The sequence below is a fragment of the Pempheris klunzingeri genome, chromosome 16 (genome assembly GCF_042242105.1).
Source record: "Pempheris klunzingeri isolate RE-2024b chromosome 16, fPemKlu1.hap1, whole genome shotgun sequence".
Lineage (NCBI taxonomy): Eukaryota > Metazoa > Chordata > Actinopteri > Acropomatiformes > Pempheridae > Pempheris > Pempheris klunzingeri.
Genome location: NC_092027.1, coordinates 22055189 through 22075312, shown reverse-complemented (window position 1 = coordinate 22075312; position 20124 = coordinate 22055189). Strand labels below are relative to the sequence as shown.

The 20124-nt window shown below is 41.0% G+C and overlaps 1 protein-coding gene across 1 annotated transcript in view; it reads right to left on the bottom strand.

The window, feature by feature from the left end:
* Positions 1-3316: 3316 nt before the first annotated feature.
* The window catches only part of kcnk9 (potassium channel, subfamily K, member 9), a 32289-nt gene continuing 15481 nt past the window's right edge, over positions 3317-20124 (bottom strand). The window contains exon 2 of the mRNA XM_070846966.1: positions 3317-4200. Within this exon, the coding sequence (XP_070703067.1) occupies positions 3317-4200 (884 nt within the window). The remainder of the gene's footprint in view (positions 4201-20124) is intronic.

Genomic DNA, 20124 nt, shown 5'->3' with positions numbered 1-20124 from the left:
CCTCAGGAGTTGGTAGAGACCAAAACGGAGCTAAAAAGAGAGCCAATATTGGGCTTACATTCATCAGGTCTCCAGTTACATGACTCCAAACAAATTGTAAAATGTAAACTATTGGGTGATCAAAATATCAGCTTTAAAAACGGGTTCATGGGTAAGTGATTTCCTAAAACATCTGGGTAATGTAGTTCTCAGCAAAAGTTAGAAGAAAGAAAGCATTCAACATTATTACTGATGTGACCAAACTGTGAAAAGAAGACCCACGTTGCCATAAACTGGAATTATCCTTTAAGCTATTGTAGCATGATTATGTGTTTTATAAGTAAGGGAGCAGTTCAGTCTGCTTTGGCGCTGGGTGTGTACGTTGTTCCATCTCCTTATATGAACTTGTTTGTCCGGACTTAGATCTGTCTATACATTAACCACGTCTGCACTATTATCAGCCCCCGAGTCAGACCTCCATAGTCTTCCAATAGGTTTGCCGAAGCACAAACAGATCTGCAGCCACCACATTAAAACGTGCCCGCTTCAACAGAAACACTGACTGCTGTTTCTTCAAGGCACGTATGCTAATGTGTAAAAATACATATGCATCTCAGCCGTGAAAAGGCCTTTTTATTCCAAAGGTTGTTATAAACATATTGTACAGGATATTAAGATAAGCCGTTATAGTTCCAATAATGAAACAATGCTTTTAGGGCTTATCTCGGACTCCACGCCTGGTTATGTTTGTCACGACTGAATAGGATCCATGGCATTTTACCATTCGCCCAAACAGAGTGGCATTCACCTTGTGAGGCATGCTCTGATACCCAGAAAATAATAGAAGCCTGTTAAACACTAGGCTGCAAAGAATACTGAAGGTAAATGCTTCCTGAAAGTTTAGGTCCAGAAATTTGCTGTAAGAATAGTTGGTTTCCAGAAATATTGATTGATTTTGAAGGGTAGAACCTGCCAAATAGCTCCCAGCCCTTTGTAACTTAAAAAAAAGCTCCTCTTTTCTCCAGTCTTTACAAACAATGCATACTTAGATATACATTAACAGCTTAAAAAGCATTTAGAAATTATTTTTATAGCTTTAATCCTGCTTAATTTTGGAGCTCAGTGATGGCAAAAATCACGTCTTTGACAGCTAGCATTGGGCCAGCTGCGACAGAAAAGGCGCGTTGGGCTTTAAAACAGGCCTGTAACCGACATAAATATCCAGAATTGCTCAAATATTTTGTCACAAATGACGCCTATAATGCAAACTGACTCCTGCTGTACACATCTGCATCAGACGCAGCACAGGCCTCAGTGAGATGATGCATCTCAGTCGCCTTTCTCAGAAAATTTCTACTATTTGGAAATGAGGATTTGATATGTACATTGTGTTGTTTGGCCACCACGCTTGCACTTACATTATACAGTTTGTTTGAATGAAAAATCAGAAATCAAACAAATAGAGTATCCCTTTAAGAAGACTGGACTATGGCAAAAGCAAGAGCTTATGTTGTGAACCATTCTTAAGACTATTTGCCATTAAGATACTTTTTAAGTTATTTTGAAATTATCTCCCCATTCATCATACAAAGTTCATGCACTTATCAGATCTTTCAAACAACAACAAAAAAACCCATTCCTGTCCCTTTTTCTTCTGATATTTTACAGAAACTGAAAGGATCATGCTGATGTTATTAAGTTCTTCTTATCTGTGATCTTCAGCTGTCCCCTCACGTTAACTCATACTCACTATTTCTGCTTGTTTCCGTGTTGATGCGATTATCAGGATGCATTTCCCTAATGGCTCCAAAGTGCACCCAAACCTCAAGGGTTGTCAGTTTAGATCTGCATGCTTTTCCGTCACTGTGAACAGTTGTGCTCTCAGTGCTGCGTGGTTACATCTGAGCAGGGTTCATCAGCAGACTCAGGGTCAGCTCCTATGGGCATGCATCGCGTACTACGCAGGACTTTGGAGCATGATCATGCATGTCTTTTGATTAAAATGTACACTGCTGGAGTCATTTAAATGCCACCTTCTGATAATCTCACGCTGTCGTATAACATCAGACTGACGCTAACTTCAGTAATTTGAGACTTTTGTTAGTTTTCCAAGAAACTGTAAATTCACTCATCCCATAATGCCTCTCAAAAGAGAGAGGTGGTAGTGCGGAGCTTTCCAATGCTTGAAAAATGAATTATTAATCATTAATTATTAATCATCGTGGCTTACGCTTGAGAGTTGAACATGTTTAAAGGAAAGCCTGCGTTGCAAACCTGAGGTGTAGGGCTTGCAAAAAGTTGCCATTTAAAAGCCAGTAAGAGTCTAATGAAAACAGCAATTGAGTTGCATCGTGGGAATTGTAGGATCCAGTAGGATTTCAGTTTGATCCGTACTGGGGACTACAAATCAGGATAAACTGGTCTTTCTGCCTCTTTTAAATTGCAACCCAATATGATTCCTAAATATTGGAGTTTTACAGTCCATGCAGAGAGGAGTGCACTTTAATTGAACTGGTATTCAATATGAATGCCACTGGGAGAAAAATACACAAACAACCACTAATAAATCTTTTTAAGAGTGAAGTGGGGAGGGTGTATTCTCCATCAGGTCCATTTGAACTCTAATTAAGAAAAAGGCTGTGGGTGAAACTAAAGCCATTGTGGCCAGATGCGATTCTAGATGAGGGTGAAATATCAATAACAGCAGCATGATCCTTTAAATCCAAGACAAACAGACGCCCCTCATACAGCCGTTCTATAAACAGACTAAAGAATGTCACAGAATCATGGCACACTCATCAAATGACATCTAATGCACATGCTAATATTGGCAACTATATTTTGGCTTGATGTGTGGTGAGACCATTGACATATATGATTGCTTATAGAAAACAATACCTGATGCTTTAAGTCATTTTAAAATCTCTGTCTGCAGTGAGGCAATGGAATAGTACATAACGGTAAGTTTCTTCAAGTTAAGGTGAAACAAGCATACTCCCTTTTGAAAAATAGCATTTCCCCAAGTGTGCATCATTTGGTATGTAACCAAAGTTAATATATCAATTTTGTACTGTAAATCTGAAACAAGGAAGGTCTTGTAGTTTGTGTAAATGGAGCAATCAAAAATAGACATCCATGCTTCATGCTTTGCATCCCCTTGTGTCCACGCCTGCTGCTCTGCGTAGCGCTCTTCATCTGTTCCCAAGAAGACTTTTTATATTACATACAACCTATAAAGGAAAAAAAGTGCTGAAATAAGATTTGGTAAGGAGCAGCATTGGAAATGTTTGACCTTGTGTATAAAATGTGGACACTCATGTCCTGTCTATGTTTGGGTTTAGATGGATTTCCTTCTCCTCATGAGCTGGTGATTGTCTGTGAAGCTGTGGAGGCCTGGAGACACCGAGCTGATGGGCGAAGGGAAGAAGCTGTTTTTCAAGGTGCTGGGCGAGATCTCCTCGATCCTGTATGAAACCGAATGAAAGTACTGATTGGGATTCAGCTGTGAACTGAATGAGTTCTGATGGGAGAAGGCACAGCCCAGGCCTCCCATCCCTCCCCCAGAGCTGCCGAATTCATGCGAGTGGTAGTGCATACAGGAGCAGACTGACTGCAAATCAGTCACCTCCGCCCGGTATGGCTCGCGTCGCCGCCGGCCCCGCGGCAGCGATTCATCCTGGATGTGGATGATCATGCTGTTCCGGTTGCCAGCTAACGAGGCCCGTTCTTCGGCATCCCGCCTCTCATCCTCGCTATTCATAGTCAGGAAGCGGAGCACCACCAGGTTAAGGAAGGCCCCGATGACCGTCAGGCCCACCAGGATATACATGAAGCTAAAGGCCACATACAGAGGCTTCTTCTGGAGGGCCCGGTTCTTTTGAAGGGCCACGAAGTCCCCAAAGCCTATAGTTGTTAATGTGATGAAGCAGTAATAATAGGACTGGAAGAAGCTCCAGTCCTCGTAATGGGAGAAGGCAGCGGCCCCGATGCACAGCGTACCGACGCAGGAGAAGAATCCTACGGTCACCATGTTCTCCATGGACACGTCGGTGATGCTCATGCCGCAGCACTTCTTGATTCGCTTCAGGAGGTACTTCACAAAAGTGTTCATCCTCTCGCCCAGACTTTGAAACATGACAAGAGTCAAAGGGATTCCAAGGACGGCATAAAACATGCAAAAGGCCTTTCCTGCGTCGGTCCCCGGCGCTGCGTGGCCATACCCTGAGAAGAGAGCAGACAGACAGCAGAAATTAGTGATGTGGAAAGATTTCGGCAAAGTGCTGGGCGCTTATGAAGCCCAACCCGCTGCTCAGAAAAACCCCCAGATCAGCTTTTGTTTACAAACATGACCAAGCAAGAAATCTCCTTAAGAGTCTGCGAGCACTGCCAAAGGGGTATTGAATAGGTGCATGCCACAGAAATGTGTCCGCTCATTAATCTTATTTGGGCTCAAAGATTATGGCAAGTGGGGTGTCCAATTAGTCCGAAGTTTCCGGTGAGGTAGAGGAATTTGGAGGAGGGATCGGAGAGGAGTCATGGGGGAGCCAGTGAAGCTTTTAGCTTAATTAAACTTTATCTTTAGACCACAAGCTGCTGACTCACACACAAACAGACTTTTGAAAATCAACCTGTGGGCCTAACAAAAGGAATTATACGGTACATTATGTTAGTGTTCAAATGCAATCCAAATGACTCTGTGTGTTTTACAGGATATTTGCTGTTTCTTCAAAGATAAGAGCATGAATGAAGCCTACTGCTCTTGAATATGCAGGGCTGAAAAAAGAGTGTCGTATTGATTATCTCTCCTCTACCACAGCCCATAACTGTGAGCATTAAACACCAAATCCATGGCCAAGAAACACCCACCATCGGTTGGCATGTGTATCACTTCAACAACTGCCTTCCAAATGGAGACATAATATTTTTGGTGCACTGTACAGCATTTTTTGATTTATTTATTTATTTATTTATTTTACATATGTCCGGAGCAAGTTCTGTGTTTTATGCTCTCAAATATCGATTCTTTGTTTTCCCATACGGCTCTCTACCCACTCGAGCATGTGTTTAGTTATGCACTTAAAAAAAAAAAAGAAAAGAGAAACATCTCAACTTCATCTCGATAATCTGATTTGCATTAGCTTCTTTTAGATGATAGTTTTGGTTTTTCCACCAGCAAACTTTCCTTTTCATCAAATAGAAATATATCTCAAGAGAATGTGAAACCTAAAACAGAGCAAAAGGAAGAGTAAATGCTGCATTTGCAGTGTAGCCAGACAAATGACACTAAATACATGTTAATGTGTTTGTGTTTGTGTTTGTTAATGTGTGTAATAATATATCAGTGTTGTGTTTTCAGCCTTTCCAAATGGCTGTTGGTTAAGCTTTCTTTAGTTGCAATGTAGAGTAACGGAACAGCCTCATCAAGAAGCTTCCTAAAATATATACAATATGTCTGTATGTATTTGGATTAAAACCCCTTCAGAATCCCTGTTTTCTTCTTGTTTGATAAAAACTACACAATGCACAGCTTGTATCAGCACTACAGTAACTGCAGATTATATCTCAGATCAAGCATTGGTATTAAAGATGCTTCCTAATTCAGAGCAAAATCTGTCATGGACTCCTGACTCCAGTAGGAAGAACAAATAGAAGTGGAAGAAAAAAACAAAAACGAATGCACCAGTTAAAACCGTTGTCGATGCACAGTCTTGCCCATTCTATTTGCCCTGAACTTGATACAGTTTAAAGAAATGATCCAAAGTTTTGCCACATTTGTTATGTGTTGGAGGAAGCCATTTATATTCAGCTGTTAACTAATCCTTTAAAACACCAAAGTCCCACAATACAACTCCCATTTCTGAGAGGCTTTGAAGAGAGCAATGTAACGGCTGTTTCTGGTTAAACAAAAGGAATCTTACAGGTCTGTCTCTGGGAACTAATGTTGTCTGACACTTTGAGCAACAATCCGAGCCTGTCGGTGGCAAAAACAAGCATCCTCATCGGACATAGACCAACCGGTCAATTAAAACCCACAGTAGATGTAAATAGTGCTCAGGTTTAAAATCCTTTAAAGAGTAATGTTACTAGTTTCTATGTAACCCTTTTCCACACTCGGTGCAGCAGAGATGTTGTGTGACTCTAAAGTACGATGCTGCATCACAGCTGGGTGTGGTCAGGTGCTGTACTTGTGTAGAACACCCGGCTGTGATGCTACAGCATAAAGGTCAGAGCAGCTGAGATTTTTTCTCATTCCAAACAACAGTGTGGAGTCGGTCCTTAACTGTAAAGCATCCACAGAATACTGATGACCAATTTTCAAAATATGTTCCAGCGTTTTATTTTTTCCTTCGCTCCGACTTTTATCATCACTTTTTATTTAATTCAGAATAAACTTCATTACCAGCCTTGTGAACAGCAGATGAATTATATTAGCTCAAGGTCCACTTACTTGAAAAAAAGATGAATGGTGACTGGGGTTACAATCTCCCTCCCATATATGCCTACCTACTATCACGTGACTGAGTTTGCATACTTTGCCCATGTGATGACCACAGAGGTAAAGTCTATTTGCTGAAATGTGGCAGAAAGCTCTGGAGTGAGCTGAAATGAATGGGTACAGAATAAAAAAGGCACTCAAATAGTGAGTATAGGTGTTTTTAAATGCACTAAAACATGCAGAAACACTGGTCGGTCCTTCAGGTTTGAGGTCTGTGCAGGAAGCTAAAGGATCAGCTGCAGGTCAGCAGCGGCCCGCCGTGTCGCCGGTGTGTGCTGACTACAAATGAGCCGATTGAATTCCTCGAACAATGAGCAGCAATGTGCACATTATTTCCACACACACACACACACACAATGGGAGAGCGGGTTCTATCAACAACATGAACAACCGTATTAGAAAATATCTAAAACACACAAATCTTCATCGCTGTCTCATACAGCACAGATATTAATGGTAATGCGCTTTGTGGAAGATAAGCAAGCCAAATATGATGCAAATCTGTAACTGGTGGCTTTACCCCGATAGCAGATATGAGCAGTTCATAGAAAGTGCCTCTTCAGTGTTCCCACAGAATTTAATTTAAATCATGCAGGAGGGAAAAGTGTTGAAGAAGTTTCTCATCCCTCTTGTCAAAATTCTATCTGGGTCAAAGTAAAAAAACATGTGCAAAATGCAGTAGAACATGCTTGTGGCATCCCAAAAGTGGTGGATTGATGAATTAATTACATCTCGGGACAGATTTGTATTCTACCCAGACATCTGTCTTCTCCCCTCAAAATGAGCAAATTAATTGATATTGATTCTCATTGCGTACATTTCTTCTCGGGGAGTAATTAGGACATAATGAATTACAGTGGCAGCTGTGAAGAAATGACAACTTTCATTTGATTTGCGGTAAATTCAGACAGATTACCGCAAATCTCCTCAGCAGATTAATCTCTCAACATTATGTTTTACACTCAAAGATATTATGTCAACTTAAAAATAATAATAAAAGATTTCTGTTTGGATGAGTCATTTGAGGTTTGTGTGTAGATATCGTTCTCAGCAGCCCCGTCCCTGCTGCAATCAGACTGTGAGCGTATTAGGTATTGATTCAACAGCTGCCAACTGCAACCACACTTGTACGTATGCCCTGTAAGATTTGCCTTCTTCTTTTTGAGTTTAAAACCGGACAGATGAGCGCCTACGTGTCCGCGGTGGTTAATAGTGCTGTGGTGTCTAAAGTCTGGATGTGGAAGGCTAATACTAACGCAGGAAGTCATGAAAGCTGTATATCAACAGGAGGAAAAAGCAGACGAAGTATCAGTTTGAGCTCTCATGTTTCAGCTTTAGCCCCAATGTTCATCAGTGTCCTTAGATTTCCAAGTCAATAAATACAGGATGATTAACAGGGATTTACAGGGACTGAGTGAGATGACCTGCTGTCCTTCAGAACGGATATTAATGTGTAAAAACAATCATCTGTGACATTTTCATATCAAATAATGTCCACTTGGTTGCTGTCTATCATGGACTGATAGAAGATAAGTTCATGAACTTTTGTCATCTTGCTTCTCCGTCTGGGTTAAAGGTGTCATGGATTTTATAACTAAAGTTATGTATTTTTTTTCCCGAGCTAGTCTCCTTGAGTATTTCTTTGATGTCGTTGATGGGATGTGTGGATTTCTGTGGCAGCGCTGCACTGTGTAATCTGTTTGTCCTGTTATAATGACTCTATTATCAGCTGTTGTCTTGGGAACAGACATATTTGCTCTGCCACACAGAGCCCTGCCATGCAAAGGTGCTTTTGTTGCTCATGTGTGCACAGGTGAACGTGCGTGTTCAGCGCAGCGAAAACGAGAATCACACTCTTTAATGAATGATGAAAGCAGAGGGAAGGTGCAGTCACTCAAATATTACATAATAAGACACTTTGGTTTTTTTGTTTTTTTTAAATGGAGGGTTATTTTCTGGATATCTGCGTCCTGAGGGGGAAGAAGAAAGAAATGGGATATATTTTCAATCTATATTCTCCTACAAGCTGCAGCAGACAAGATTTGTCTGAGACCAGTCTTATCAGCCAGAAGCACAAAGTGCGTCTGCAACAGAGAAGAGCTCCACAACCCACTAATTGAGACGCTGTAAATTTGCCCAAATGTAAATCTGATGTGAGGACGCTCACAAGACATCTCTGACAAATTGTCTCCTAAACAGATTTTCCTGAAACAGAAATCCTTTTGGGCCTGATTTAGTGCATTTTAATATTTAAGTAGGTTGCATTATAATAAACAATGAAACAATTAATTGATTTAATGAAAAACTAACACATTTTGTAATAACGACTGCAGCATTTATGGTGCTCATAGCATTGCTCCATGAGTCTGGCATTCAAAAATGGACTGAAACTAAATCCGCTGGGCATTTGCAAAAAAAAGATTTGAACAAAAACATCTAATTTAGTCTAATTTTCTGTGTACCTTATTGTGAGCTTAGAAGAAGAGCGTTTCAGGATGGCTTAGTACAGCAGCGTCTCTCGCAGAACAAGTTTTCTGTATCACTGCACATCTGTTGAGTCACTCTTTAAATGTTTGAACAAACCAGAGTGGGAAGTGTGATAACGCGTCTACACGAAGGTGCCTCCTGAAAATATTTTTAGTGTCATTCGGAGTAGGAAGAGGTACAAGCTGTAGCTCAATACACTTCCATGCCATACTCTTTTTATACAACCCTCATTACTATAAAACAAGACTAAGAGGCGTGTTCTCTGATCTGTGATTACATAAAAAAGAAATGCTAACATGCTCATTATGACAATGCTTACACATTAATATGGTGGGTATATGTACCGTGTTCATGTCTCAGTCAGCATGCTAACATGTAACAGCTGAGGTTGATGGGAACGCCAGTGGTTGGAAAGTACTTGGTCATCAACCAAAGTATTGGACAAAGTGATGGCACTAGATATCAAGGGAACAAGAATGTGTGTATGAGATGTAATGGCACCAATTCAATAGTTATTAAGACATTTAATGCTAAAAGCACAAATATCCAGCCTGACAATGCCAGATCAAATGCAAATAAGTCTCGAACCTCTTGGATCATTTTCGTTTTTGAAGGGACATTATCAACGGGCAAAGACCAAAAAGTCTCTGGACGCAATTGGATAGACCTACAACCAATCAGAGCAGCGAAGCATGTCAGGGAGCGCTGAGCGTAAAGAAGTCGATGTCAAGAAGTATAGGACGCACACCTTTCTTTATCAATAAAAGCTTTACTCCAGACTCTTCTCCTGTGTGGACCCTCAAAGTTACTATACTCAATCCAGTCAGCAGAATCCCTTTCTGTCCCCCAAAGAGTACTTACACATGTATGCACCCAGTATGCTCTTTCTAATATGCTCTTTCTTTCTGTCTTTGTGCCAATCCTTCTGTAGCTCTTTCTTAAAAAAAAAAAAAGAAGAAATCATCCACTCAGTGCGTATTTTCCAAGGTCTCTCCTTGATCTACTGCAACTTGGGTTGTGCACTTGTGTATCGTAAACCACTATAAGAATGAACGAGATGAATAAATGTAGTCCTGAATGTGATGAATCGTCTGAGAACCACAAATATTTGTACCGTGTAATCACAATCCACTGAATACTTGTCAAGGCAGGCTAATAGAAAAGTCAGGGGATCACCGGAGTCATAGTGAATTTATCCTCTGGGGACCATGAATGTCTATGTCTATGCCTATTTCATGGCAATCATGAAATGGCCTCAAATAACGGTTGACTAACATTTAAAAAGCCTAAAGCTACGCTGCTAGCGCGCTCAAACAATGTGTCTTAAAGGGATTATGATGATGACCAAGATAATTGTTGAAAATATCAGACAGATCAGCGCATCAGGATGTATACACGCCGACGTCACAAACAGATAATTGTAATCCTATTCAAACAAAATGCAGCTGTCTCTTTCAGCTGTCACAAAATTCAATCTATAGCTGAATAAATGTATCACACCCCGTTTGGCTCTCCACAGTCATATTTCAAATGCCTCTGATGTTTTACACATTTAGGAATAGACCAAGGCAGCTCTCATCATAAACGCCATGACTCAACCTTTGTTGGCTCCAATCCACTTTACTATGACTTATTTTGAATGTCTGCCCACACCCACACTGTGAGCGCTATAGGTCTGTGTGAGCGAGTGTTGTGAGTCATTGTTGCCCAAACTCTGAACTGACACAGCTGGCAGCCTAAATCCACTGATTATATTATTTTATTATTACGTCATAAATGTTTAATTCTTTTCCTGCGCTGGAAGAAAAAGGAACATCTCTCAGTCATGTAATGGTTTAATGAATTAACCAACAGCGTACACCTTGAGAGAGTGACAGTTCAGATACTAAGATCCAGCAGCCACTCATCTGCTTCCTGGTGACTCAACATTAATTCTTAATGCAACTGAAATCTATAAAGCACGTCTATGCAACATTTAATATTCATGACTAAATAAGGGAAAAGTCAGAAAAGTTCAAGTTCAGGAAAAACCTTGGGTGTTATTATAAGGATGTTAATACAGCTACGTGCTACCTGCTAGTTACTAACTTTGTCTGTGGGGAGATCTTTCTTTCGTTCCACTAATTACGAAGCGTGGGCCTGCTCGGACAAGCAGATTCAGTCAGTTACACTTTAATTTTCCAAGAAAAAAATCCCCTTTGAAATGAAAGTTGCTGCGTCGCACCTGAAATAAGAGCTCTCGTTGGCTGGACAGCATGCATTCTTCATTTAGAGCACTATATAATATTCTCATTAAATCAGAACATACAAATAGTGGATATCCGCTTGGCATTTGATCCTCCAGACACATTATCTTGAGTAACGTGGTGGATAGCTCCCTTTCGTTTTCATTTATTTTCACATGTTGCTGGTTTTATAATAAGTATCATTCATTATTCATCACACTATCAAGGTAGTCCCTCATTAGCACCCACACACAGCCTGGGTAGTTACTCTACAAGTGTCAGGCAGTTGCTTAAACCAACTCCTTTTGCTTGTTTGATCCTCGGGTTAATCTGCCTCATATTATTTCAGCTGCCCCAGTGGCATTAATTGCTACAGGCCGCGGCATTTTAATGAAGGTCAAGAGGAGCAGGGAGCTCAGAGGTGAGAACACCTTGTTCAGCTCTTTGTCTGAGTCTCGAGCATGTTAGGGACAAGAGCTTAATGTGTCTGGGAAGAGGGTTCACCGTGGTTTCCTTACTACTACAACACTAAGTGTGCCCACAGTTTCACTTTGTTATGGTACCATAATGGTTATGGTCTTTCAGCTGCTAGTCATCTTAACTCTATTGTAAAGGGTAAAATGTCAAACATAAAATTCTGCTCCCTCGAAGAGGCAATTCCATCGATATCAGAGATGCCTGCCAGCAACTAAAAAAGATCACATTTACATTTTAAGTGTTTTGTCCAATGTTCTTATCCAGGGACATACAATGAGTGCAGTATCACATAGAGTAACATGAGAGTTTCAGACAACAAGCTGATTCACTAAATGAGTTTCTCATGCAAACAATGACCAAAAAAAAACGTGGCTGCACACACAAAAATGCCACATACAAACCGGAAAAATGGATAGATGGATGAATAGAGCAACATGCTAGAGCAGCATGTTTTCATGCCTAAACCTAACCTACAACTGGTTCACAACGTTAAACATGTGTTGTATTATTACCATGACAATGAAGGTCTGCAGCTGCTGCTGCTCTCCAACAGTCAAATACGTCATTTTGGGAGTGTTGATAATTATAGATGTCATGCACCTGAAGCATTGATAAGGGGACATTTAATGGGCTGATAAGACGTCACACTAGATGAAAAAAGAGCTAGTTACTACTTAGGATGCAGCAGAATAACATCCACACATTAATCGATACTGTTACATACATCAATACTGTTTGTGTTCAATCTCACTGTTTTTAGCCACATTTCTAACTACAGCTGGCAGCTGTTTTTAGTGGTTAACCCGCTGCATGCCACATAACACAACAGCTGCCTGCAGTAGTTAGAAATGTGACTAAAAACAGTGAGATTGAACCCAACAGCAAAACTGCGAGCTGTTAAACCAAAACACTGAGCTAAAACATGCTCAAATGCTCCGTAGAGCTCAGGAAATGTGAAAATTCTCTGACCCCTATTGATCCAGTGTTCACAGAGAAATATTGAGTAATGCAGCTTTAAGGTTAGGGAAGCATTGCATTCATGGCTTCAAGAAACCAGTATGGCGGTTGGCAAGATGCTGGGTGTCAACTGTGGTCTCTGGTGTCAAAGTAAATTGCTTTGCTGACCCAGCCAATCCCGACCTCCACCCAAACTCTTTCTGTGAGGCTACTTATGCCATGTTACTTGTACTTTTGCTGCTTATAGAGGACAACAATTAATGCCTCAAACTCCACCTAGCTAATAATACATGTAGTAATATGCTGTACGTGGTGTACTGCATATTCCAAGGTTCAGTACGTCTTCACATGTCTGCAGATAACCTGACTAATGAGTCACCGGCGAACACAGACCCCATATCCATATTAAGACAGTTTGCAATGAGAGGATTTGATAAGCCACCGCCAAACTGCTGATGTGCTCCAACACATCAAAAGCTCACATTGCCTGCATCCTTATTTACACATTTCCTGTCAGGGAGCGAAGTAACAGAAGTTTTCAAGGTCACTGCATAAGTAAGCGTCAGACTGCCTGCACCAGCAATTACGGCTACCAGGAATGAATTCTGTACGTGTTTGGTCATTTTGTAGTGCTGCACCAAGCGGAAAATGTGAAATCAGCCGGATTAAGAAATGAAAGTGGACCCTTGCAGAGTTAATTTATAATAATGACAGCGCAGCTTTAAATTCGTAGTCCTTCAGTTGTCTGTTTGCTTTGAAGAGCTCTTTTTTTTTCTTGGAGTAACAAGGTAGACAGTATAGAAAAGGGAATCTGAGCTAGAAGCTGAGCTGCCTGAACAGAGAAGCTGGTAATCCTCAGTATTGCCAATGGAAGCTGGGTGCTGTTGCTCCTCAGAGAATTTGAGAGTCCTTAAATCTTGAGGTACAGCCAATGTACGCTAGGTATGTAATCCATCTCACGAGTATGTCCTGCTATGTCTATCCTGGCTGTAATTCTCTCAGTGACACTTGCATCAGAGGAAGCAGATCCATTTATTCCATGAATGGTGACACTGTTATGTTGTGAAACAGGCTCTTCTCATGAGTGTGCTCCCTGATGAATCCGAGCAGCAGTGCAGGATTCAGCGGGAAGTGCAACAAACAACCCCCCGAGGCTACGAAGAACAGACGCCAACAGAAACGTCACTGAGATATGGGACACACAGAACGCACAAGGCAAGAGATGCCATCGCCAAGTATGGTAATGAGAGAGCAGAGAAAAAAGGAGCTGGGATGGCAGAGGGAGGATCAGTGGAAAGAGCCAGAGACAGCAGTGTGTAGAAGGCAGGTGTAACAAGCAGACGTTAGACCTAATGTGCATCAGTGGTATGGGTGAGAGTGGCAGATTATCAGGTTTTAAAAACACCTCATTGTGTTAGTGGAGCGTGACCTACTGGTGACCCTCCAGTAGGCATTTGCAGGTCAAAAGACGTCTAGACAGTTAACACTGGTTTAAACTTTCTTAAGGCTGATTTTCAAGCCGCGACGAAGACCTTCAATGATCCGAGCATGTTGACTTTTTTAACGATTTAGCCACGACAATAAAGGCTTTTCATCACGTCCGTCATCGCTGTTACATTTTCATATTTAGATTGCCATGATTGTCTTTGCATGCAACCAGTCATCTCTTGTCTTGGACTAAACTTTGTTGGTACATATAACATTGTTTTAACAGCCTCTCAGTGACTACCAATGTAAAGCAGGTCCCCCCACATTGAAATATAGTCACTGAAATGCTGTTGAAACAATGCTCACATGAAAATCAACATGTCTTCAAATCACCAAAACCAGTTCATGTGCAGGAGACGTCACTGCCCTGCCAGACCTAAAACTTAGTAATGAAACACAAGGTGGTGAACCAGTCTGTTAGCACAGCAAAGTGAAGGTGCCACATCAGTGTTTGCAGGTAAAGCACATGTGGTTGTTGGTTTAATCTGTTTTAAAAAGCAGAGGATGGATCATGTTAGCATGTCATAACTTGATCTGAACTGATCCCTCTGGATACATTTTTACCCTCATTAATAATTAAACATCTGTAAACACAAGACCAGTGCGACATGTTCCTTATGTCAGCCTCCCTCTACTCTGAGTCAGGTTTCTACACAGGCACTAACTCTTAATAATGTACTGTAAGTGACAGTAATTCAGTGAAGTGAAGTGGGTAATGTCACCCTCATTGTTGTCATTGTATTTTTTTTATGTCACTTCAGAATCAACATCTGCCACACACTAGTGGCGTAGCTCCAGAGATGGCAGTGCTGCTCTGTCAGTTGGACAACTCTGGCCCAGATTGAAATGTCTAAACAACTGTTGGTTGATTGTCATATTATCATATTAGCAGTTAGCTCAGAGCAGCATTGCGTCTAAGCACATCTGCCTCACAGAGCTCGTGAGGCCGTATACTCTTAGGCTTGATACAAAAGATCGGTTGCAGCATCCTGTCAGAAAATTAAAAAGGCTGAATTCAAAAACTGGAATATAATCATATTAGCTTGAGATACTTTACTCAATTACGTCCTTATTTCTCAATTACTGAATTACTTCTGCTACCCAACATTTCAGAGAGAATTGCTTTTTCACCAAAACATAATTTGACAGCTTGCTGATGATAATGAAATACATGAAACACTCGTGAAGCACGATGTATTCCTGCAGATTAAACTATCCATCAATATATTAAACAATTAGACCAGCTTCAACGTCTAATTATACAGTAATCTGATATTTCTGAACTTTCCTTGAATAAAAATTATGAGCAGCAGGACCTTTCCATGCAGTGTGGATGTTTCTTCCTCTGCACTGGCAGATACCAGATGCACACAGTACCAGCGACTGAAGGTTTTAAACCCGAAGTATGTCGTATTAATCAATATTATATCTACAGGTGTGAACAGAAACAGCACATTTCCCGCCACTAGAAATCCATATGATGTCATTGAGAAATGTTGATTCGTGTGACGGAAATGCACTTGTCTCATTAACAATGCCAGTGCTGCTTGATTTCATTGTATAACATATCTGCAGGCTCGATATCTGGGCAGTCGATGACATGTCCCACATCATACACAATAACTCTTTTTAGCCAGCAGCATGTGACCCAGGTCATCCCGGATGTGTCTGACTAACCAACATGACTATGATATGACTCTTTGTAGTCGTATCTCTACTGAAGGCTGTAACATTTATCCAAAGAGTAGCAATGACAAAAATAACTCTTTGCTCAGAACACATTTCAGTCATCATGTGCAGCTCCAAGTTTTGGCTGAATTATTTATCGTTCCCTTCTTTGTTGTGTTGTATTGTTCTCACTGCTGATGATGAGTCAGCCAAAGCTGCCGCAGAGGCCAAAAACTTGACAACTGTTTGGGGTTTTCATGTGGGATAATACTTGCTGTTAGGGCAAATTCCACTTTAAGCACACTTAACGGACACAGGCTGCAGGATCGGGAGAGATTAGTTCAGGATCACCGGACAAAAAGTGACTCAAACGTAATCTTTCATCCTCTCAACAGGGACGTAATTCTTTCCTTCCATGTATGAACAAGTTTCATCAACATCTAGCCTCTAGGATTTAAAAAAGTTCCGGTCGTGTTTGCAATAGCGATGATACGATATAACAACTGTGCGACAGTCGTGCTGCTCAGATTGACTCCAATTCTCTATTTATCTTTCTCTCTCATATGCATTTAGTCACACACATACTTTGACAAAGGGGCCTTCCTATTGCCTGAAAACTACTGATCAACAATGAGTCACCCAGCACCTTATCAGATAGTCAGCGTAGCACTCTTCAATCTTCTGTGTTTCACTTCACCTCTCAGCACATTGCTGCCTGGGAGCAATTGTAGTGATAAAACACCACAGGGGAGATGAGCATGAACAAAGGTGACTCATGCTTCTGCAACCTTCGAGGCAAATCATAATTCCGTATTTCATTTGAAAGGATCTTTCACTAATTCTGTCCCGTTTAAATGCATGCTGTGAGCTGTCTTTGAAGCCTCCCCTCTGAAGACTGTCTCTCTCGCTCCTCTGCCAGTGATCTCAGACTGCGAGTGAGCCACTACAGCGGCTCCACCGATAAACACCGACTGGGGGACTTTACTGCGGGATGTTGGGGTGTCACCCGCACGCTGCGGTGATGACGTGAGCTTCGCAGCGGGCAACCAAACGCGACTGGACTGGTTTGGGAGATTACTCAGATCTAAAATGTAGGGTTTGTTTTGATGTGTGGATTAATTAGTGAAACCTGTAAAAAGCCTCAGGGAGCTGGACCCGCATCAGACACACAGTATGGGTGCTTTTTAGATTGACATGTGGTTTTGTGCATTCATGTTATGGCAATTAAAGCCACATCAGGTCATGTCTAATTAAAATGGAAGGAGTCCCTGTCTGTTTGTCTGATGGACCTCACGCTTGGCAGGTGTATCGCTGAAGGGAGCCCAGTGGCAAGTGCGAGCTCTCGAGATCAACAGATCAACATATTTACTAGTAGTGCGTCACCAGCACACTCTGTGTAGTGCATTGAATGAATGAATAAAGTGGTCAGCACAGCAGGAAGGTTCCAGGTTTGAACCTGGGGTCTTTCTGTGGGTTTTTTCCTCTTCTCTTCCTCCCACAGTCCAAAGACATGCAGGTTAGGTGACTCTAAATTGCCCGTAGGTGTGAGTCTGTCTCTGTGTGTTGGCCCTGTGATTGGCTGGCAGCTGGGATTGGCCCCCCCAGCAACCTTGACAGATAAGCGGTACAGATGATAGATGGATGAATGACTGGTTGGTACCAACCAGGCTGGTTGGTAACCCCATTCATTCGACATGTCAAACGACAAACGACATGTCAATCAGATTTGTGTTATGAGAATTAACTGAGCGTTCAAACTTCATTCATCAGTGCCCAGTCAGATGCAGCTTTAAAGCGTCGGGTCAAATTACTAGTGCTTGAGTCTTATATATGTAATTTTGGCATCAAGTCTTAGTACTCATTGCCATTTTCAGTAATGAGCTGTGTAAGGTACTACAAATCAAAATGTAGTATTTGCATTAGACATCAGACTTTCCCAGTACACTGAAGAACAACAAGTGTTTTACTTTACTACGATAACCGTGCTGATTCCATGTGTTGATACCTTTTTACAGTAAATAAATAAAAATCTCTCAACTCATGTGCAAGTTACATCGTGATAGTAGCAGAAATAAGAAATGACCTTGAGAAGTCAATGCAATGCAAAGCAATGATGAATACTGACAGGTATTAACAGGAGTCTATTTTTAAATCAAACTACAGCAGTCAGTACGATTCCATCATGAATTTCTTGCCAACACAACATGTGTTAAATACACATTAACCAATGTGTGGTTGTGGCAGCTTTGGTGTTGTTTAAAGGCATCTTTGTTGGAGCTGTGCTGAGCAGCAAAAGTAACTAGTAAAGCAGTTGAGTATTTGCTGTTGAACAGTGCGTACTGTTAATATTTTTAGTGACTAGTATGTAATGAGTAACTGATCACATTTTTCAAGTAACATGTCAAAAACTGATCGTGACCTTGTCTGGGAGAGAAGTCAGACAGGACGAGAAACGCAAGCTGTCCAACAATCAGACAATTTTAAAGGTTTTCCAACGATAAGGATAAAAATATTCCCCAACTTGTTTGGTTTGTTCGAAATTTACAGGCCAACTTTGGTCGAGCAATGAGAAGTCATTACCAAGACTTGGTTTTAACTCCAAAACAGGTGGTTTAGATCATCTGGCTATCCTGTTTGTCTGGCTAACCATTCTCGTCCTTCTTGACCTACTGTTGCAGCTGCTTGGCTGTGTTCTCAGATCTCAGTAATTACTTTGGTGAGTGCAATATTATAATAACCACTGAAAATGATGGTCAAATCTATGTAAATGAGACCCAAATGGTGACCAGTTTTGTCCATTAAGTATTTAGTTCACCGGGCTTGATAAAATGCCATAACTAACCATATGGTTTCTGGGCTCCATCCATTTTCCAATTGGATCCTCTCCATTTAGAGCAAAACACATTACCTTCTGGAATGACATTTAGCAGAGAGAGTGCTCCCAGATTACTCAGACGGAAGAAATGAAAAGAAAAATCTTTTTTCAGAAACAGCCACTCCAACTTTAAAGTTATTTCACCGATAAACACTCAAGGGAATGTCGATGGACTGTCAATAATGTAAAGGCCAGTAATTAGTGCCGTGCAGGGGAAGCTTACTGGTTCTTAGCTGACAATTATGGGGCCAGAGCCACTTAGAATCCTGCTTTATCGCTGAAGAACGAGGTTCTACAGCATGTTACATTACACAGTTTGTACCTGATTTAACAGCTTGAAACTCAATTTGTGGTCACTTCTGCTTAGTGCATGCACATAGACTACATGCAGTCATGCTCAGATATTTGCAAGATTATCAGCACGGCTGCAACTCAGCCTGCTATTTAACAAATGTAAACAGACAGAACTAAGACTTTCTGTAAAATGTATGTGTAGAGATGTATATGTTTTCTTTACGAATGGTGAGGGGTTGGTGGTGTGGTATGCAAGAAGGAAGACTATGTACATTTATAGTCATTATTAACATAATAAAATTGATGAATATGCTGTATATGATAAGCTTGTTTGCAAAGAGATGAATTAGCATTAGCATTCATTTGGAGCTGTGTTTTCTGGCCAACTGGTAAACGTAGATCCAATATTTAGTCTTTTTTCAGCTCTGTTTTTGGTCTCTACCAACCTCCAAGGAAAGTATGTGTCGCTTTAGCTGCTAAATACTCCACTGTGGTCACCAGTTAGTTGACACATTTGTCTGTGTGCTGTTTCGTGCTGGGCAGGTAGCGTACAATGGGGTTGAGTTTTTTCACTGAAAACAGCAGTGAAAGAAGTTTAGTTGTCGAACCAAAATAATAAGCTGAAAGAGGCTAACCTGCTGAGGAAGAATCTGCAGAGTCTGGGAATGATTCATCACCATGAACAAACCCTTTCACATCAATTTATTTCCTTTATATAGCCTTTTTTTCATTTTAATTTGGGAGGTCCGGTGTATGCGTCAGTGGCTTCTTGACCTCAGAAGTCACAACTGTTGACATCTGTTAAGTGATTTTATGGTGGTTATGTAAGTGCGAAATATAAAATGATTAATATTGCTCTTTTTTTCTCTCCTGCTCTGTTGATAGAGATACAAACCCCACCAAATTTGCTTCAAGCAACATTAATGTTAGCATTATACTCTACAAGACGAAGTGGAGAATCAGGGGAACCTGGAACAGAGTAACAGCAGCAGCTCTGCTCAGTGTTGATAACTGTTATTAACTGCAAAGTATTATCTCCTTGTGCTTCCTATAAAATGCCAATTAAACGTCTGTGGAGAACATTACACTGGATGCCTTCTGCAGCAGCCATAGCCCAGCGTAGTCATCACAGTCCTTCTGATGCGCAATCATTACATTTCTTCAGATATTTAAAGTCA